Source organism: Panthera onca, chromosome A1 (genome assembly GCF_046562875.1).
Source record: "Panthera onca isolate mPanOnc1 chromosome A1, mPanOnc1 haplotype 2, whole genome shotgun sequence".
Classification (NCBI taxonomy): Eukaryota; Metazoa; Chordata; class Mammalia; order Carnivora; family Felidae; genus Panthera; species Panthera onca.
The window spans coordinates 169197214-169219267 of NC_138339.1; the positions used below are offsets into that span (position 1 = coordinate 169197214).

At 41.6% G+C, this 22054-nt stretch overlaps 1 protein-coding gene and 1 long non-coding RNA gene across 4 annotated transcripts in view; one reads left to right on the forward strand and one right to left on the reverse strand.

Moving 5' to 3' along the window:
* TMTC4 (transmembrane O-mannosyltransferase targeting cadherins 4) overlaps positions 1–22054 on the forward strand; it is a 65273-nt gene that overhangs the window by 14380 nt on the left and 28839 nt on the right. For 2 of the 3 annotated variants that reach the window (XM_060636753.2, XM_060636755.2), the window contains exons 5-6: positions 3739–3826; positions 20232–20332. In XM_060636753.2, coding sequence (XP_060492736.2) covers positions 3739–3826; positions 20232–20332 — 189 coding nt within the window. The remainder of the gene's footprint in view (positions 1–3738; positions 3827–20231; positions 20333–22054) is intronic. The other variant, XM_060636756.2, reaches the window with a different exon arrangement.
* Positions 3112–4669, reverse strand: LOC132681867 (uncharacterized). Its single transcript, XR_009611289.2, has 3 exons — positions 4329–4669; positions 3708–3806; positions 3112–3537 (listed from the first exon to the last, which is right to left on the reverse strand). It is a non-coding gene; the product is annotated as an uncharacterized LOC132681867 (long non-coding RNA).

Genomic DNA, 22054 nt, shown 5'->3' on the forward strand with positions numbered 1-22054 from the left:
AGGATGAGGACTCGGGGGTGGGAGTCATTGTGCTTCTCTTTTCATTTACTAAGGGAAAGCAACAGCAATGTGGCCCCTCCAGGTTTTAGTAATATAAATTTCTTTGTGTTAACATTTATGTGTTTTGTGCCTTCTTGATATTAACTTTGAGGATGTTTTTGTCCACTGCAAATAAGAACCTAAATTTCCTGGTCTTCTAGGGTGACCAGCCATCCAGTTTGCCCCATATTCAGGGAGTTCTGCGGCCTGGGACTTTCCATTCTGAAACTGGGACCGTCCCAGGCAAACCAGGATGAGTTGGTCACCCTATAGTCTTCCCACCTATTGCTCCCCAACTGGTAATGAAATAATTGTAATTAGTGGTATTTGCTCCTCAACTAATACTGAATGCCTCTCGTTTTCCAATATGCCACCCCAAATCACTCCAGGGTGTTCGTAGGTGTATAAGGCCTCCAACAGACCAGTCATCAGGGGAGGGTTGCTCTTGTCTGTGGCCATGAGGATGGAGGCCCAGGGGACACCAGTGCCACCATAGATTTTCCTTTTCCTCAGAGCATTGGTAAGGATTTCAAGTTGCCTGAATTTGGTATCAAAGAGGGAAGCTCAGGCCTCCTTAGGAATTCTGTCCATGTATGAAGCCAAAGTTTGATACTGAAGGAATTAGGTGGGGAAGCATTCCCCCTTTCCCTTCCTCTAATTCCTTCTTACCATCCCTCTGCAAATACACCACCTGCTCTATGGATTTGAGGGAATTGCAATGATTTCCCTAGAAAACGCTGATGTGAGTGTTCCAGGTTATCTCTGAAGAGGTGGAAAATTTTCCCTTCCTCATTTCTAGGTTCTTTGGCTGGCCTAATAATTAGATTGACATAAGACAGATCAACAGGAGAAAAACAAATTTAATTTCTGGAGCCCCATAAAAGTATGAGATTCAAAGAAGTGACCAAAGCAGGAACCTTTTCTAAATTTGTGAAGAATTGGTAAGACAAAGGGATGTGGGATTGGGGTAGTGAATTAGTGAAGAAGTAACAGGGGCTGTTTACATAGATTTTTCCAGCCCTAAATTCCCTACTTCTGGTGATAGGGATACCTTCTACACTCCTGATAGAAGGAGGCTACTTTTCACAGGGGAGATTTATTTCCTGCTTTCAGTGGGATAAAGGATGGTCAGATCGTCCATCTAGTATTTGCTGTTTCTCAAGTATCTTTAATTCAAGATAATCAATATGCCAAAGTGGCATATCTAAGGTGGAAGAGTCTGTTCCCTTTCCTTTGTAAGAAAAAAAAATAGCCTTTGTAAAGACTTTTGCCTGAAAATACATACCACAGATAACAGGGAAGGAAAATAATATCTTTCCATACTGTTGTCAATTCCCCAAACAATTGGACACAGTGCATCCCTCCTTGGATAGCCTTAAATTTTTTTCCTGTGAAGTTTCTCTTTAATTATAATGTCAAAAATTCTTTGTAAGGACTAAAAACTCTTTTGCTTTAAAACACCAGCCATTCTTTTTAAAATGTGTTTTTATTTATGTCAGACAATGTCATGTACATACATTGCTTAAAGACTTGGGAGTATTTTCACCAGTTACCCAACGAATGTTTATTTTCTAAATAGATTTGTGTAATGGGATGCCTGGATAGTTTAGTCAGTTAAGTGTCTGACTCCTGATTTTGGCTCAAGTCACGATCTCTCTGTTCATGAGATTGAGCCCCGCATCGGACTCAGCACTGACAGTGCAGGGCCTGCTTGGGATTCTCTTTCTCTCCCCCTCTCTCTGCCCCTCCTCTGCTCATATGCTCACTCACTCTCTCTCTCTTTATCAAAAATAAATAAAACTTTAAAAACATTTTTTAAGTTTATATAGGTTTTAAAGTTCATTTTAGTGTAGGTCTTTAAATGTACCTTAGCTACCTAGATAATAAGTAGTTTAGGCTGGTTGTTTTCACCCCATCCCTGGTATTTATAGGAACACTACCCTTCCCTCATTCATTTGAAGAAACTTTGTTCTCTGACCCCTCACAACCCCATTCCTTGCTTCCCCTGAGTCCCTTGCCTTAGGGACCACTTTGGATAAGCTTCTCTGCATTGGTTTGGATAACTTTCTGTTCCGTAAGGGTTTGGGATTCAGGGCCATCCTCAGCCCCTGTAGGTAGTCTCAGAAGGAAGATGCCCCTCCTTTCCCTGTCATTGTCCTGGGGGGTGGGGGTGGTCCCCTGCTCTCTTTGTCACCACAGTGCTATGGAGCCAAAACCTGCCTCACCCTGGGCTCCTATGCCCTTTGTTTCTTTCTGCTCCCCATGCTTCTGGAAGCACACATCAAGAGTCATGCAGGGAGCTAACCGTGAGCAGCATCTACTGTGTGCCAGCTCTGTTTGGTTTACCTGCATCCCTGATTTTACTGTGTCCCTGATTGAGTGAGTTGCAGGCTGGAGTATTCAAGAACTCTCATTGCGTACTCACTTCGTTCCTGAAGTTAATTGTACTGTTCAACCCTCCGGCATATTGGCATACTTGTTCCAGATCCATTGAAGCTTTGTTTGTCCTTAGCTTCCTTCTTGGGAGGTGTTTTTCACGTGGGTGGCATTCACAGGTTGGATTCCTCAGCCCCTTCAATCCTAGTGATTGCGTGACTCCTTGGGATGCCACACGCACTGCCCTTAGGAGTTAACAATCAGCATGGAAAATCACCCTCAGAGTTTCATATCTAGCAGGGTAGCATGGGAATGCTGCTAAAATAGCCATCTCTTGTCCACACACTTGGGAATCGAATGTAATTGTAGTCATTTTCATATTCTTTGTATAGTCTCTTCTCTCCATTTATAGCATAGTCTTTGTTCTGTCCCACATAATCATAGTATCTGTCCTTTAAGAAAAGATAAACTTACCAGCTATTGGGGTGACACCTAGAGAATCCAGAGAATTTGGTACGTGTCATATCCAGGTGCTAGTTCGTTAGCAGAGCGTGCCACATTAACTAGACCCACACTCCTGAGTGGAGTTGTGTGTCTTTCTCTGCCAGGAGAACAATTACTGGATGTGACATGAGACATGAATTTCACATTTGCTTTGTTATCACTAAGGTAAAGAAGGGAAGGGCAGTCATGAGAGAAAGAGATGGTTGACATTTTATTCTGTTTTCATCTTATTTCTCAATCCCTTTTGAAGCATTCTGCTTTCCGGGTTAACCCAAGTTTTGGTCTCGAAGGGAGGAAGAGGAGCAGAGGTAGCACTGAACCACTGTTCCTGTGCTTTCTCTATTTGCCCGGTGACCTGCAACATTAATTTCCCAGCTTTCCTTCATGTTTCCAATCAAATTTTCTTTAGTAAATATTATGCCCTTTGGGCTGATAACATTTTCCAATTATAAATCCACTTTGGGGATATCAGCGGCACAGGCCTCTGAGCTCTAGGGTGCGGTGTGCTGTGACAGAGCTCTCATGGCCCACATGCATCGCCGACTGTGTCCTGCTCCCAGAACGGCCATCAGCACGACCCTGCCAGTCCCGCTCTCTTGGGAGCAGCTAGCTCAAGTCCTAGACCAAAGAGGGAAAAGAAAAACCAATCATAAGATAAGACCACAGGGCTGCTGTGTAGTCAGCACAGATTATTTTAATAGATGGAAGAATCTAGTAAGGTTTTTGCCTTTCGTTTCTAAGAAATTTTTTATACATTTAGGATTTAAAAAAAAATTTTTTTTTTTTACCTAAATCTATTTTTCTTCTCCTTCTTTTAAGGTTGCTGGTGTTGTCGGCCGTGCAGACCTCCTGGGTGCCCTGTTCTTTCTGTTATCTTTCCTTGGCTACTGTAAAGCATTTAGAGAAAGTAAGCATGATATTTGCCTTCTTATGTTTAAGATGGGAAATTAATCCATTTATATAATTTTATCACTTCACGAGGATGTGGGTCAAAAAGTCTCTCTTTAGATATGTGTTTACTCCATTGCTTTTTTAATAATACAAACTTCATACATTAGCGTTCACATGGGGCCATTCTATTGAGTGGTGAAACCAAGAGCTTCTGCTCTTACTAACACAGTCGTGGTTGATTTTTGTAATTTTATTGACAGTAAAATTGTAGGGGAAGCACTTTTGTTTATTCTTTATTAAAACCTCTCAGTGGAAAAAAAAAAAAAACAAAAATACTGGAACAGATGACTAGCTGTGGATAGGTACCTGGATTATGAAATTCTTGCTTTAATCATTGGAGTGTTATTAGTACTTACAAAGAAAGTCATTGTTGCTGGAATTGAAATGACTCATTGGGTATGTGTGTCGGGGTGGGGGCATGGAGGAATGTCTTGGGACAGCATAGCAGGTGCACTTACTGAGACGCAGAGAATCCCTGTATGGCTCTGCTCATTAGATGGACTCCAGTCATCCCCAAGTCAAGTCATACCTTCCAGGTTGCTCGATCGTAGACATTGGGTGTGATGAACTTGGCTTATGTAGTAGTCATACCTGCCAGCTCCAGCAACAGTACATGTCCAGTTTCTGTATCTGAAGAAGTTAGAAGTTTATGGACTGTAGAACTCTCCTTATGTGTCACAATCAATGATTTATATCAGGGGTTGGGGTGAAGGGAAAAGAGGGAAGGCTCCAGGGATGATTTCCTCTGGAATATCCTCAGTACCTTGGCCTCCTTGAGGTTTTTCCACAATTTCTCAAGGCTCAGGTATGGTCCGGGGTCCAGGACTTTCCTGTTATTGTCATATACTAATGCTTGTTCTTTGGTACCTTCTGTGAATTAATCCCTTGTTGATCACAAAGAGCAAACCACTCATTCATAATGTTGTGTGTGCTGGGGCTGGTGACATGGAAATCTCAGGGCTGGTAAATGGCAGGCAGGCAGGCAGGAGTCGGGGTGGTCCCATGGGCCAAATCAAGCCCGTTAGCTCTTCTCATGTGGCCTGCAAGCTAAGAATGATTTGTTTTTTTTTTTCCAAAATACACATTGAGCCATTGCTACCTAATTTAATGATCACGTGTTCAGGCAAATTTTAAGAATGATTTTTATAACTTTTTTTTTTTTACCATTTCAAAAATAGTAGTTTCTTTTTTTCCATAATTAAATTTACACACCTTCCAACCACAAGTATTACAAAAGAAAGTTAAAAAAAATCATATCTTTCAGATCCTAAACTTGTCTTCAGCATTTAGCTCAAAGGTCTCACCATCCTCAAAAAATTGTTCTCCTGCTAAACTCATGAGCTAAAAGTTCCGTCCAAGTAGTGACAAGACGGTCTTTGCTAGCCCATGGTCATTCTCTTATTTCTTTTTTTAAGTTTATGTATTTATTTTGAGAGAGAGTGGGAGCGGATAGGGACTGAGGGAGCAGACAGAATCCCAAGCAGACTCCACACTATCAGCACAGAGCCTGATGGAGGTCTCAGACTCACAAACTGTGAGATCATGACCTGAGCTGAAATCAGGAGTCAGACACTCAACTGACTGAGCCACCCAGGCACCCCTAGCCAATGGTCATTCTTGTCCCATTTTCCCCAGCCAGTCAGGTCTGAACAGCAGAGTAAGGCTTGACTGGGGGGTGAGGGAGGAGGGCTAATTTTCCCCAGTACAAGATGGCATCTGAAGCTTGATGGGAACTTGAGAGGCTTGAGGGAAGGGTCCAGGCCCTGTATTTAGTCAGAGTCCCTGCTGGAGGAAGGGGAAGAGAAAGAAGAAGAATGCTTGGCATGCTTGTGGTGTTTGCGTGTCTTTTTATGAGCTTTTCTTCATTTTCTTCCGCATCTTCTTGGCCATCACCATACCTGGTCCTACCATGCCATGTGCCAAGGGATTCACAGGAGGCATGCCAGGAACAGGAGGTGGGTAGGGACCTAGGGGTGAGCACCCTGGATCCCCTGGTTGTGGTACAAGATGAGGGGTGCACCCAGGGGGAAAGCTGGATCCCCCAGCAGCTGCTGGGGGAGTTGGAAAGAGGTCTGGAGGACAGGCAAGATTGGAACCTCCAGGGATTTGGCCCCAGCTTGCTGGCACTGGGGTTTCAACTGTTGAGGATTTTTCTTCCAGCCTTTACACTGCTGTCTGGGCTTGACTCCTCCTCGGCTCTCTGATTTTTACATTTTTAAGTGGCTGGGAAATAAAAACCAATAGTAACCTATTGTGACATATAAAAAATGACATGAAATTCAGATTCCAGTGCCCACATATAAAGTTTTATTGAGACATAGGCACACCCACTTATTTTCATTCTGTCTGGGACTGATTTTGCCCTACAGCGTCAGTTCCATAATGTCGACACAGGCCACCTAGCCTGAAAGCCTAAGACACTTACTGCCCAGTCCTTTGCAAAGTTTGCCAATATCTGAGACAGATGATTTTCAGGGTTGTTGTCACCATCTGAGTGGTTCCAAATTTTTTTTAGTAATGATTAATACAGGTTTCCAGAAGAAAATTTTTTACTTATAAACATAGATGACTTTGTTAATATAATAGCTGCCATTTATTGGCTATATCTAGTGGCACATGTATATGTGTGTATGTTATGTGTGTGTGTGTGTGTGTGTGTGTGTGTGTGTGTGTATATATGTATATGTATATATATATATATATATATGCTTTCTCATTTAAGTATGTAACAGTCTTTGTGGAATTACTTCCCCATTTTTCCAGATGTAGGACTCACAGTTTAAGTAACTTTTTCAGGGTCACACAGCTACTTATGGCAGAACTGGGTTCACACTGGAGTCTAACTCACTTCAAAGCCAACGGCAGCTGCCTTGTGTTCCTCTGCTTCCCTGTACTCATTGGACCAATGAGGCAAAGCTTATCAAAACCATCATTAAAAATAGCCAGGAGGGGGACACCTGGCTGGCTCAATCAGAAGAGCGTGTGACTCTTGATCTCAGGGTCATGAGTTCAAGCCCCACATTGGGTGTGGAGATTACTGAAATAAATAAATAAACTTAAAAAGAAATAGCCAGGAGGTGCATTCAGTTCTACTAACAAATTGATAAATTATTAGGCATGATAATGGCATCACAGGTATGTTTTGAAAACAGTTCTGTTAGAGACTCATGGTGAAATATTTGTGGATGAAATGGTATAATGTCTGCGATTTGCTTCAAATTAATCTGAGGGGAGGCAAGAAGCATGTGGCCAGACTGGCCAGAAGTCGATCATTATTCGAGCTAAGTTAGGGGGATATAAGGGTCCCTACTGCCATACCTCCACTTTGGATGTTTTTTGTTTTTGTTTTTGTTTTTGTTTTTAAATAGTTGTTTTCTTTTTAAAGGCCAGGTGAGTCACCAGATTAAGCATCAACAGATTTTAATGACATGCTTTTTTAATCTTTAAAACATTGTGCTTATCTCAGACATCTAGACAATCCATTTCTAAGTATTTTTTTCCTTTCAACCTTACATGAAACAAATCAGTAGTTAATGACATGGGACCATCCCTGAGGCCTGAGGTTCTGCCTCTCCTGAGGTCTCTGTGTGTTTGGAAGACAACCATTTAGAAGGTTGAACAACATCTCCTTCGTTTTCTCCCTCCCCACAACTCCCAGGTGGTGTCCATCCCCACAGTAAGTGTCAGCGGGGCTACTTAATCTTAACATTTGCTTTCAGGATTCTGAAAGAGTTTCTAACAGTTTGCCTTTCAAAAAGTGCTATCCTAAGGTGAAAATGGCCCAAGGACCAGATTCTTGTGATATTTTAGTGTCCTGTATATTAGTGGGAGTTCCCTAGCAAAACAAAGACTTAGTTATATTATCTAAATCCCCATAGACTTTTCCTCCCTTATTTTTCTTGTGATAAAATATACGTAACATCAAATTGACCATTTTAACCATTTTAAATGTACCAGTTCAGTGCATTAAATATATTCCCACTGTTCAACCATCACCATTGTCCATCTCCAGAACTTTTTCATCTTGCAAAAGTGAAACTCTGTACCCATTAAACAGCAACTCCCTGCTCCCCCTTCCTTAGCCCCTGGAGAACGCCATTCTACTTTCTGTCCATGAGTTTGACTGTTCTAGGTACCTCATAGAAGTAGATTCATACAATATTTGTCCTTTTGTGTCTGGCTTATTTTACTGAGCATAACACCCTCAAGGTTCATCTATGTAGTAGCAGGTGTCCGAATTTTTTTCAAAGCTGAATAATTCCATTGTATGTATATATCACGATTTATTTATCTGCCAGTGGGCATTTGGGTTCTTTCTACCTTTTGGCTACTGTGAGTACTGCTTTGAACATTGGTGTACCCAATAGACTTTTTCAAAAAATGAACAATAGACTTCTTTTAAACCTTATTTTTTTTTCTACAAAAAGATTTAGGCAGGGTTGTAAATTCTTCTAGCACAAGCTGTGTTGTTTTGATGTTCTATGCATTGTACCTAGAACATCCATATAGAAACTACCCGTAGTTCCCAAGGGTGGACTGGAGTTGGCCTGTGAGATTTTTCACTCACTGCCCCTCCTCCATCCCATCCTGTACAGGCTGAACATGGGGCAGATTATGTCTTGGAGCATCAGTTGTCTCAGACCTGCAGCTCTGCTGAGACACAGCAGAAGGGTGACCCCAGTGGCCCCAGACTGCACCATGCTTACCGAGGACTTGGTTACACCCAAACACCCTGCACCCCCCTTTGTTACCATTATTTTATCATACTGAGATAAAACCACCAGTTTTCTTCTGACTCACCATGTTTCTGATAGAGCAGAGGTTGGGGACAGCTGAACAGAACAGCTTCGAGTACATAGAATACTGGTGGTAACTTTTCTTCCTGAAACTGAAAGTTAACTTAGCAATTAGGCATGTCCAGCTCTTCCTGGGGTTGGTATCTCCCCACCTATGGTGATCATAAAACTCCTAAGATACACATGGCCCCGGGTATCTGGTAGGGGGAGCAGTAGGATGACAGAGTGCACCTGCCCCAGCCTCATAGCACATTGAGTACCATTTTGTGGGTTTTCCATAAGACCCAATCAGAATGGGGAAGTGGGAGAGGGGGAGAGAGTCCATTTTCTACTCACTCTTATGCTCATTATAGACGGTGGTACTCATGTTCTTAAGTTGCCAAATAAATCTGCATTTGTAATTACAGAGGATAATTTATTCATCATATTTCTCCTAAATAAAATTAAAAATTAAATCTGTTGGCCTTTATCAAAGACAACTCTAAAGTTGTAATGAAGAATCAATCATTTTATTAATTTTAACATATCCCTCCCTTAAAGACTCTATTCCCTATACTGAATGCCTGTCAAAGACATAAGAAGTTTTTTTTTTGAAGAAAATACTAAATGTTGATAGATTTTAACATGTGGGACACAATTTAGGAGATAGAATAAAACGTCTCACTATTTCTAAAGATTACTCGGGTGGATTAATGAAAAAACTATCAGAAGACTAACAATTCTTCTATCAAGTGTGAACTGATAAATTTATTAGCCTCCTTTAGTGTGGACTGTTCTCAGAGAATGGTGAAAAACTAAAGACATCTTATATTCTTTCCCTGGTTCCTTTAGTATTTACCTTCCCCCCCCCCCCCTTCATTTCACAAATGTACATATTCTGACATATGCATCTGTGTTAAACTCATTTGTAAATTACAAAATTATCTCCAAGAGCCATCTCTACAGAAGGTAAATTTTTTAATAAAGGCTTTGGAAACTAATACCAAAGGTAAAAGTGTTTTAACGTGTGATGGCTTTTCAACTAATACATTGATTCTTGAGAAATTGGTGAAGTATATTCCAGTCTGGATGGAACTGTGTTAACAGTAGTAGCAACATGATCTTTCTTTTTTGGTTCAGTAGCATTCCTTTGACATTTGTTGTGTTTGCTTTAAAAATGGAAAGAGATTGTTGGGCCTTTAATGTTACATGTGAAATGTTTTCAAGAAAGTTAACCTGGAAATACTTCATGTTTGGACACAGATAGCAGTGGTAAATGTGGCTTCTGTGGAGAGCCTTTTAAGAATCTGAGTAGATTTTCATTAGGTTGAAGTTCCTTAGGACAGAAGACAGATGGATCAATTAGGAAAAAGGTTTTCTGTTGACCTCTTGTCTACAGGTCACACCCCCTTCCCAGGATCTGTTTTCCTGTTCACTTGAACCCCCTTCAGGAAAAGGCAAGGGTAAATGAAAATGAGGCCTGTGGCCCTGCTTCCAGACTGAAGTGAATGGCCTACAGTCTCTGTCAGCTTATTTAGTCATTGGAAAATATAAAGCTATGAGGTTGCCCCTCTCCACACATCCAGCCTCAGTGTCTTGACCCTGCCAGTTATTCTTGGCTGTGGTCTTTTGTGTCCTTTTTGTCCTCTGATTGTATCCACCTGCCCACATAGGCTTTGCGTTACAGATCATAATCATTTTTTTCCCCTTGGGAGTTTAAAGTAGGTGGTTGAAAACACCCATCTCTCAAGCTGCACTCTCCATCATTTTGAGTTGGTTTTCAGGTCCCACTCACTGTTTTCACTGCTATTTTCAGTCCCGCTCACTGTTTTCACATCACGGAGTATGGATGGTATGATTGAATTCTGCCTCCCAAGTTCCTTGCAGGTCCGGAGGCAGTGCAACCTGTATTCGAAAGAGAAGGACTTACACTCAGTTATTAGCTTCCCCAGGGAAAGTCCCATTTCCAAAACGTAAGGCAGTTCTCTGATTCCTCCCCTACAAGGCTCTGCGCCCTGAGCTCCACCTGCTGTAATCTCAGGAGCAAGCAGAGCAGGGCAGGACATGGTGAGCTGGTGAGCAGATGCCCAGCCCTGTCGCCCACTTGCTCCATTCACATCGGACAGCCCCCTCAGCTCTGCCAGCCACTCCTCCCCTCCACACTCCCAAATCCCCCTTTGTCTTATTATCCCCACCAAGTCTGGTAGAGCCTTTCCTAGTCTTTGCTGATAGAGACACTGTGTTTTCAGCCACTTTTCTATGTTTCAGATTTTTCATACTCCTTTTTAAACATACTAAGAATAGAATCTACGTTTATAGAGAACTCTCTGGAATAATCCTTACACAGCATGGTAATGTTCACCTTCATACCTATGGTGGATAAGAGTCTTTTTAAAGAAGAGCAAGACTTTCAGGGGTGCCCGGGTGGCTCAGTTGGGCGTCCGACTCTTGGTTTTGGCTCAGGTCATGATCCCGGGGTCATGGGATCAACCCTGAGTGTCAGGCTCTGCACTGAGCGTGGTGCCTGCTTAAGTCTGAATCTCTCTCTCTCTCTCTCTTTCTCTCTCCTTTTTTTTTTTTTAAATTTTTTTTAATGTTTATTTTTGAGACAGAGAGAGACAGAGCATGAATGGGGGAGGGGCAGAGAGAGAGGGAGACACAGAATCGGAAGCAGGCTCCAGGCTCTGAGCCATCAGCCCAGAGCCTGACGCAGGGCTCGAACTCACGAACCGTGAGATCGTGACCTGAGCCGAAGTCGGACGCTCAACCGATTGAGCCACCCAGGCGCCCCTCTCTCTCCTTCTTAAAAATAAATAAAGAGGAGCAAGACTTTCATAAACTAATAATGCCATCATAGAGAAGAAGCAGTAAGAACCCTATATGCAAAAGTGATTCTGGTCAAGCATCCATGATAAGACTTTTCTGATTCTGTTCTAAAATAGTATACAGCCTTATCAATTTTTGTCATCCATTCCTTCACCAATAATTAACCAAACCTGAAGAGTGTCCTTTGTACCAGGCCCTGTGTCCTGTGTTGGGGATACAAAAACTAGAAAGTCCATGCCTTGAAGGGCTTATGGTCCAGTATATTTTGATTAAAATAAAGGTTTCGGCATTCAGAATACTCAAGGAGTGGAATGTTCTAGTTTTCCATACTTCCTTGTTAACTTTTTCCTTCCTGTGCACACCTCACAATGGGCTCTCAATAAGTATTCTCTTCTTATCATAGTGCATTTATACAGAATTGATGACTGTGGCCTTTGTACTGTTAATTTCTTTATTTTCCTTGAAATGTGCATCTTCTTTTTTTTTAAGTGAGATATAACTGACATATAACATTTTATTAGTTTTAGGTGTACAAAATAATGACTCAATATTTGTATATATTCTGAAATTATCACCACAGTAAGTGTAGTGAGCATCCATCACCATATTTTTTTAATGTTTATTTACTTTTGAGAGAGAGATTGAGAGCAGGGGAGAGGCAGAGAGAGAGGGGGGAGAGAGAATTCTAAGCAGGCTCTGCAATGTCAGCACAGAGCCTGATGTGGGGCTTGAACTCACAAACTGTGAGATCATGACCTGAGCCGAGATCAAGAGTTAGATGCTCAACCAATTGAGTCACTCAGGCTCCCCATTCGTCACCATATATAGTTACAATTTTTTTTTCTTATGATGAGAACTTTTAAGATCTACTCTCTCAGCAACTTTTAAATATGCATTACAGTATTGTTAACTATAGTCATCATGGTATACATTACATCCTCAGGATTTATACCTAGAAATTTTTACCTTTTGGCCACCTTTATCCACTTTGCCCACCTCCACTGTCCTCTGGCAACCACCAATCTGTTCTATTTTGGAGTTTGTTTGGTTTTTAATTCTACACATTAAGAGAGATCATGCTGTATTTGTTTTCTCTATCTGACTTATTTTCCTTAGCACAGTGCCCTCAAGGTCCAAACATGTTGCAAATGGAAGGAATTCCTTCTTTTTTACATCTGAGTAATATTCCATTTTGTTTATACTGTGTATATGTACCTATATACACACACAGTATATGTTTTATATATATTATATATTTATAGTATTTTATATACTAGAGCGTAATATGCTATACTATATCATGGTATTACATAGTGTTTGTAATATACCATAGTATGTAATATACGGTGTGTATATAATATATATAGTATTACATAGTATTATAGTATATGTATAATGTATATTTTATAGTATATATATAATACATATAGTATTTTATGTATATAGAATGTGTATGTGCATATGTGTGTGTGTGTGTGTGTGTGTGTGTGTGTGTAAAACGGTTTTTCTTTATTCATTCACCCATGAACTTAGATTGTTCCATTTCTTGGCTGTTATAAATAATGCAGTGAATGTGGGGTGCAATATCTTTTCAAGATAGTGAGTTCATTTCCATTGGATAAATACCAGAACTGGAATTTCTGGATCACATGGTAGTTTTATTTATGCTGCTAATTTCTTTCATCTACTCTCTATTAAATTTCCTTCAGTCCAACAGAGCAGAGAGGTTGATACTAATGGACGTTCATATATCCAGGTGTATATTTTTTCATTTGGACTTTGAGCTACGTTAAGAAATAGTCACTCCTCTGTTTTCCCTGCCTCGTCAGTGTGCATTTTACAAAAAGCCGACTAGTGAGCACACGTGGTAAACACACTATCATGACGGTGATGACAGTTGCTCGTGTTATGCCACATATTTTAAGTGTCCCACTGAGAATCAAAGCTCTTTTGTGGTAAAAGTTCAGTCCGGCATTTATTGGATACAAATAATGATGCTGTTTGTTGTTTATACTCAAGGCTTAACGTGACCTGGTCTTTGTTCTTTTTGGATCTGAACATAAATTCAAAGAAAGGTCTCGCAGCAGTTACACAGAAACTTGTAGTTCAAGAGAGGTTTTTAATATTTTTTATAAGGGAACAAAACATTGAGTACTCTGAAATTAGTGGTTTAACTAGTCAAAAAAAAAATCTCTTTCAAAGGATGTATTTCTTTTTGATAACCTTATTAGCTTTCTTTATAGATGCAATGTATGTATTATAAAGCTCTAGGCAATTTTTAACTGCCTGAGTTTATTAACAAGCAATTTTGGGCTTACCTCTAGAATCCCCAGCATTTTCAGAAAATGGAAAAAAATCTACTCACATAACATTTCTGTCTGGATTTTTTTTTTTTTTTTGTGGTGGCGGTGGTGTTGGGGTGCTTAAATAGAATATTTCCATGCAAGATCTTTTGTTACAGAATCCTTTTTTAAAAAGGAAATGTCCTGGGGCACCGGGGTGGCTCAGTCAGTTAAGCATCTGAGTCTTGATATCAGCTTAAGTCATGATCTCACAGTTGTGAGATTGAGCCTCGAGTCAGGCTCCACACTCAGTGTGGAGCCTGCTTGGGATTCTCTCTCTCCCTCTCTCTCTGCTCCTCCCCTGCTCACTCACATGCTGTCTCTCTCCAAATAAATAAATAAACATTTTTAAAATAAATAAATAAAAATTAAAAAGGAAATGTCCTTATAAGGGAAACTATACTTTTTTTTAAATATTTATTTGAGCAGAGTGCAAGTGGGGGAGGGTCAGAGAGAAGGGGACAGAGCTGACAGGCTGACAGCAGCAAGCCGGATGTGGGGCTCAAACCCACGAACTGTGAGGTCATGACCTGAGCCGAAGTCGGAAGCTCAACTGACTGAGCTACCCAGGCACCCCAACCATTTTAAATTCTAAACTATTGCAAAAGACAATATCCCAAATATTAGTTGTTGTAAGTTCTTAAACGTTGTTTGCTGTATTGCTGTCCTTGCCACAGTTCGGGGAGCTAGAATAGGATAACTCTTCCTCTTGGGGTATCATTTCCTCATATTTTCATTCTGATTGAAGACATCTGTTTTCCTTTGACTTAGAATCATGCAGCTCTAAAAAACAATAGGGAGACTGTGCATCTCATGTACTATAGGACTCTTGTTTTTAGATTTGGGGTCATTGCCGACTGAATTCTGACTGTGGTACTCATGTGCATTTTCTTTTCTCTGCCTTTATGTTTCTTCGGTTCCTACACCACTTGATGTCCCCCAAACGGGCTGGTATTTTAGAATAGTAATGTCTGACTTCTTTCATTCTGCGGGTGGAAGCACTGCCTGGTTGGCTCCAACTTTTGGAATGGGAATCTGACGCTCATTGTGTCGCTCTGGCAGAGAGAGTGGGAGCCACCTGCCGGGGTGGCGTGGTTCCCACACACAACATGACGTGCCAGCTTCAAGGCAGCAAAGATGCCAGGCATCGAGTGCTGAAGAGGGGAGCTCATACAATGTGATGCTTTCACTGAAAGAAGATCTTCCCACCAGAAAGTAGTACCAGCTCCGAAGCACATGCTTCATTAAATTGATCACATCTGTTGGCACTTGTGGGTGTTAGCACTGACAAGTGTCTCTCTGTTAGTGCATTTTGGGTTTTTTTTTTCTTTTTTTCTTTTTTGGCCTGTGCTTCCTCCACTCTATTAGCCTTTGCCTCATTTATCTAAGTGAATGTATTATCTTAGATAATGCAGACACAGACTGAGACAAACATTTTCGAGGCCAGTTTATGAAGCTCTGGATCATAAACTGTTGATGTTTCCTAAAGCTGCATAATTATCCTAGAGCAAGGTGTCTTCCTACGTGAGGAGAGATGTCACATGGTATAAGAATGGTTCCTTTTCTCCTTCTCCTGGGTCATTGGTGGTTGCAATTTAGCAGACTGGCTGGAGATGAGACAGAGGACTCTGGGTAAACGCAACATCCTGAGATGCTCGCATGTAGCTACGTGCCAGTTAGATTTCCCTATTTGGGGAGGATTGTTTTGAATACAAATATTCATAAATACAACCACACTGGAGGCGACATCTGGCTCTCAGAATTTATGGTCACTGTTTGTAACAGCTATGAATTTAAAATTAACACGGTCAACTTTTGCTGTGCCTTTTTAATATTCCTTGTGTAATTTTTTAAATGTTTAATTCCAGTATCGTTGACATACAGTGTTATATTAGGCTTATGTAATTTTTTTAACTTTTTTTTTTTAAAGAGTCTCTTACATGATGGGAATTTTTCCATTGTGAGGAAATTTCAAGACATTAATGTCAAAAGATGTGACTTCTGGCTGTATTTTTGTTCACATTGAAAGTGAATTGTTAACTTTTTTGTATTAAATTGCATATCATAATTGCATAACAAATGTGGTAATATAAGACTTCTGGTAGACATAGAAATAAATGAAATTATTGATTCCCCAAATACCTATTGAGCACCAGCTGTTGGAGGTAGCCTAACATTATCTGTTTCAGCTGTCCTATTAAAATGTTCAAACTTGGAAATAAAAAAATGGCTTTCATTAGTTAATAAGTTAATTTCATTAGTTAATAAGAGCATACCCAAAGAAATGCAAAGCCCAAACTCATCTAGAGATGCTATATCTTTGCAACTATTAGCATTGGTCACCTTGACAAATCAAGACTCAAAAAGGAGTCTTGAGTCTGAGGAATTACATGGGTAAAACTATGCTAGAGCAGGCCATATTACTAGAAGTGCAGTAGGCTGAGCTGTCCCCAGACTCAGAACCAGTTTCCCAGTTGAGTATTTACTTTTTATAAGGCCCTCCTTGACCACTCCCATACTGGAAATAGTGCCAATGGTATGTACATTGGCGTTTTAAGACATCAGTTAAATTAAGCTTTCCAGTTTGAATGCTGGAAAAAGTGAAATGTGTGTGCATGAATAGTCCTATAACTCCTGATAACATGTCAAGTGGCCAGTATGGGAGGGGGTTGCAAGAGAAAGATTTAAATAGACAAGCTCGCTTCATACTTTCTGAGTTTTCGAAGGCAGACTTGGAATACAATTAAAGCCATGAGCAGATCATTTCATCTGTGAGCTGGGTCTCTGAGCACATGATATAGACAGTGCTGTGCAGTAGCAACACAGGATGAGCCATGCACGTAATTTTTAAATGTCTAGTAGCCACATTATAAAAAGATGCAGTTGGATGAATTTTAACTGCAGTTTTTAGCCAGATGTATAAAAAATACTATAATTTCAACATGTAAAAGTCAGTATAAAAATTATGAAATATTTTACATTTTCTTTTTTCATACTGAGTCTTCAAAATCGGGTGTGTATTTTATACTTAACAACGCATCTCACTAGGGACCAGACACATTTCAGGTGCTCATTAGCTATAATGCCTACTCTTCTGAACAGTGTAGTCTAAGATTTGATTTTCTGAATATAAAGCCATCCCTAGGTTTGTAACTGACAACTGAAATTTTGCTTTTGACCAGAAATTGCCACTGTTGAGAAGTGGCATAATATTTAAAAATCACTGTAACTTAAGAAATTTCTTCAGCAAAGAAACGTTGTCTTTCGCATGCTTTTTACCAGACATGTCTGCACAAAATCATAAGAGGTAAGTAGAGAATGGAAATCTTCCAAAAGAATCGTGATAGAGGATTTGAGAGGTGTGAGGTGTCCAGGTCCCTTGCAGAAATTTGGGGTTTGAGAAATGTGGTGAAAGTATGGAGTGAGATTAGGAAGAAGGTTATCAGTAAATGTGAAAGCTGTGTTTCCTATGCAAGTTATTTTTCTGTATTCAGTGAAATCTCTGATTTTGCCATCTAAGGAGAAAACCATTTTAAATTCCAGACAAGTGGAACCTGAGCCCATTACTTTCACATCTCCATACTCATTTAACTTTGTGTTAATGGAGTGCTTCAGAAGCTGTCCTTTGGGTGTTTTAATGGAGGAACTGGGAATTTTTTTCCTATCCAAGCCACTGGTCCATGATAGGGGGAAATTCATCTAGGTTACACAGTCAAGTAAAATACAAGCTAGTTCAGTTTTTTAGGAAGGAATGTAAAATGGTCAAGGAACCTTCTTTAAATGTTAAGAACAGGGAGCATCACACTGGGAAGTCATTATGTTTTATTAAGAGTTAGAAACACACACACACACACACACACACACACACACACTCACAAGCATAGGGGCACCTGGGTGGCTCAGTCGTTAACCATCAGACTCTTGATTTCGGCTCAGGTCATGATCTCATAGCTCGGGAGATCAAGCCCCACGTTGGGCTCTGTGCTGACAGCATGGAGCCTGCTTGGGATTCTCTCTCTCCCTTTCTCTCTCTCTCTGGTCCTCCCCTGCTCCCTCTGTCGCGCTCGCTCTCTCTCTCTCTCTCTCTCTCTCTCTCTCAAAATAAATGAACTTAAAAAGAAAAGTTACAAATACAGATTGTGGGAATGAGGAAGCTTAGAAAAAGCCAGTCCAGGCGGTGGGGGAGAGGTCCATTTGGTTTCTAGTGAACCATCAAATCTAATGCTTAGTGGATGTGGAAGCAGCATGCTGAGACCAGGGACCCCAGCACATCTCCCGAGCTGCCGTAGTGCCTGTCCCATTGTGAGCCCTGAGGGGCACAGGAGCCTGGCTGGGGGTCATTTACCCTTTTATCTGTGGAGAAGACCCCATGGTAGTACATGAGTTCTTATAATTAAAGACATCTAATTACCTACCAACTGCTAATATGAGAAAATCCTGAGAGTGGTTTGACGCAGACTCAGGAGGATGTGTTATGGGAGAAAAGCTCAGTGGACCATATGTCCACAGCATGGAGAGGACAAGCCTTAAGGGTGTTATCTGCCATCCATCTCCATCATATGGCAGAAGGTTACAGTGCCTTGTGAGCTGTGACCACCTCCATTCTGCCCGCTGAACCCCTGGGCTGAGCTGCTGATATTTGTGAGGCCTTTCCTAAAATCATAATTTAAAAGGAATTGACCGAGGGACACCTGGGTGGCTCAGTCGGTTAAGCATCCAGCTTCAGCTCAGATCATGATCTCACAGTTCATAGGTTCCAGCCACATGTCGGGCTCTGTGCTGACAGCTCAGACCCTGGAGCCTGCTTCGGATTCTGTGGCTCCCTCTCTCTGCCCTTCCCCGCTGGTGCTCTCCCTCCCTCTATCAAAAATAAACAAACATTAAAAAAAAAAAATTAGAATCACCTGGAAGGCTGGTTAAAAGGCCAGTTGCTGGGCTCCACCATCAGGTTTCTGATTGCACAGCTCTGGGTGGGGCCTGAGACTCTGAATTTCTAACAGGATCCAAGGGCAGGTGCATGGACCACACACTGTCATTACCCTGGTTCAGGGCACTGGTCCCAAGTGTGGGTGATTTCTGCCCCACTGTTCTCAGGGGTGTTTGACAAAGCCTGTGGCATTCTTGGTTGTCACATCTGAGGGCTGGGAGGGCTGCTGGCATCTAATGGGTGGAAGCTAACGAGGCTGTCAAACATGCACATAGTTAAAAAAAAAATTAAGGATATGTGAAGGGCTGTACAGTGGGAAAGCATAGACTTTATCCCTCTGCTGCCCAAATTTTCTTCTTAGAACTGTTCAGAAACAACTGTGGTTGGTTTCTTGTGTGTTTTACAGATATGTTTTGCATTTGCAACCACGTTTCTATAATTTTTAACACAAATGGCCAGGCATTTCTGTATAGTTTTTCTCCTCTCAAATATATCAGTAGGTAGGTAATGTTGCTCCCAATTTATAGATGAAGTCGTTGAGACTGTGAGTGGAAGTAATTTGCTCAAGGTCACATAGTAAATGGCAGAGCCGGATTTTGGACCAAGAGTTCTGGTTTTGATCAGAACTGAACCAAGATTCGTAGGAACTCCAGGCAAGCTAATGGTTTGGCCCTCCAAGCAGGTTTGCTTTGCCCTACTTCAAACCTATGTCTTTTTTAAATGTGTACCATCTATGTAGATGAGGGGGTGAGGGCCTTACAAAGGACATGTGGCCTCTCTCCAGCAGTTCAGCCCTGGCCCCAAATTGCAGATATCACCCACCAAACAGAATAAAGCCAGACCCTCCCTTGGCTGGAGGCAGTTCAGGGACCATCAGTTTTAACTCAAGGTCAGTCCCACCCCAGGCTTCTTACTACAGAGTTCCCATTTCTAAGGATGTTCTGGCTTGAAGCCCCATGCAGGTTGGCAGCCCAGCCCAGCCTGGCCTGGGCCTTTACCTGGACTTCTGTGCCTACAGTTGTAGGCTTTCTCAGGGCAGCTCAGGCATTGCCATCACTGCTGTGGTGATAGCAGCAGTCACTGCTGGGGCCATCCTATAATCAGATACAGTGCTCACACTCTCAGTGGGACTTCTCAACACAGCCTGTCAGAGTGGCCTGTTAGGTGGCTGGCAGATCAGGAAGTAGGAACTTGCCCCATAGGGAGTCTGCAATGAGATATCTTGGTGGCCAGGCCTTCATTGCGGTGCCTCCAACAGGCTGTGGGTACCTGCTAGGATGTGCCTTGAGAGTGGGTATGTATATCATTTAGACAGTGCTGTTTAACTAGAAATGCAGAGTGTAATACACTTGCCCACAGAGAAATGCTATCAGAAGACCAACCTCTTTTTAAATCGTGGCTATTTAGAGCACATGCTTAGGATGTTAGTCCCTGGTGCTACCAGGGCTAAGCTGTGTTGCATGATGTTTATGTCTGTCATTTCTCTATCAGCAGGTAACAAGGAGGGAACACATTCTACGTTCTGGGTGTTGCTGAGTATCCTCCTGGGAGCGGTGGCCATGCTGTGTAAAGAGCAAGGGATCACTGTGCTGGTAAGACCTGAGATGCAGTCAGGGCCTGCCCCTCCCTCTGCCACAGTAGAGACGTCTCGGGCTAGCCCTGCCTCTGTGACTTCCTCCACTTCTCAACCCCATTACCAGCCAGTCAGGGACCCTTCTATCAGTTACTTGTGCTTTTAGTACATGTAGTGTTTCATGGAAATGGACTGTCTCAGTTGACTATCATTAGCAACCGGTGGGAAACGGAAAGTGGGAAGTTCTTACAGACAGTGATTAGCTCTCTCATGGAGGGGTGCCATAGAAAAAGAGAAAAGAACAGTTTCAGTTTTCCAGGGTGCTGTCCTATTGCCGCACTTCGAGATACAGCAGTGGGCTGACGCCATCAATGCTTCTGGTCCTGATTGAAGAAGTATTGAGTGTATGTTGTGCTTGGCCTTGACTGGAAATATCAAAGAGGAAAAGAGGGGTCCTGAAGAGCAGAGGCCTCCACCTCCTATGTCTGATCAGAATCGAAGCCCCAGGAAGGGAGAGGCATTGACATTCACTTTCCTTTTCTTCCATCGTAGCCAATTTTATGCTTGATGTTATTAGAGGAAAACTTAGAAATTAGGGCTATGATCAGGGGTAGAGAAATGGAAACAAAGTTATGGGATTTGCATGGCCCAGATAGGAATAACCTGGGAAGGAAAGAGCAGATAAATCTATATGGGGTTTGATGTAAGTCAAAGCAAAGATGAAAGAGTTTATGAGGCTTAGTCTAGAAGATGAAGGTTAGCTAGCTAAGAAATGGCGCAGAAAGAATTACTGCGCAAAGATACTTGAACTTCACGGGTTATTATTTTTTTTTAAGTTTGTTCCAAGCCGATGTTTTTCAATCTCAGCATTATTGATGTTTTGGGCTAGATCATTCTTTTTTATGGGAGGGTTGTCTTGTGCACCGTGGCAGGTGTAGCAACATCCCTGGCCTCTACCCCTAAATTCCAGTAGGACTGTCTTGACTGTGACAACTTAAAATGTCTCTAGACATTGTCAAGCATCCCCCGGCCGGCAGAATCATCCACTGCTCTAAACCTTTGCTTCGCAAAGACCAGTAGTATCAATACCATCTGGGAGCTTATTAGAAATTTAGGATCTCTGACCCCACCCCAGGCCTGCTGAACCAGAATCTCCATGTAACAAGGTCCAAGGTGGCTCCTGTTAATGTTTGAAAAGCACTAAAGGTTGAATTTATGTGACTAAAGATACTAAAGATGTGGTAAAATTTAGCTGTTTTCAAACATTTGATTAGAATGTGGACATTTTGATGATGTATTTAAATGGGCAGTTGGAGAGTGCCAAAATTCTATTTGGCTCAGTCCTTGTAATGATGTGATCCCCTCACCCCTTGGTGACTCATAGGGAGAAAAACAAATGGTATAAGACAGTGGCAGCTCAACAGGAAGCTTCTGCCTTCTAGAAGATGGTTTACACCAGGGGAGAAATGGTCTTCTGTGACTCACTAAAATCCTGTATCTCATGAGTGAATAAAATCAGAATTCTTTGAAATGATTAACCCAGTGCTGGCCTGTGTATTAGATAATTAATGGCTTCCAGCATTTATGGGAGAGGGTTAAGTAGGGATCCTTGCTCTAAAAGCCACAAATTACCACTGGCTTCTGATGATTTATGATTTTCTTCACCGCAAAGCCCCACATCAAAAAGACCAAAGTCATTTAGGGGGAGCTTTAACCACAGATGCCATATGCACTGTGACCA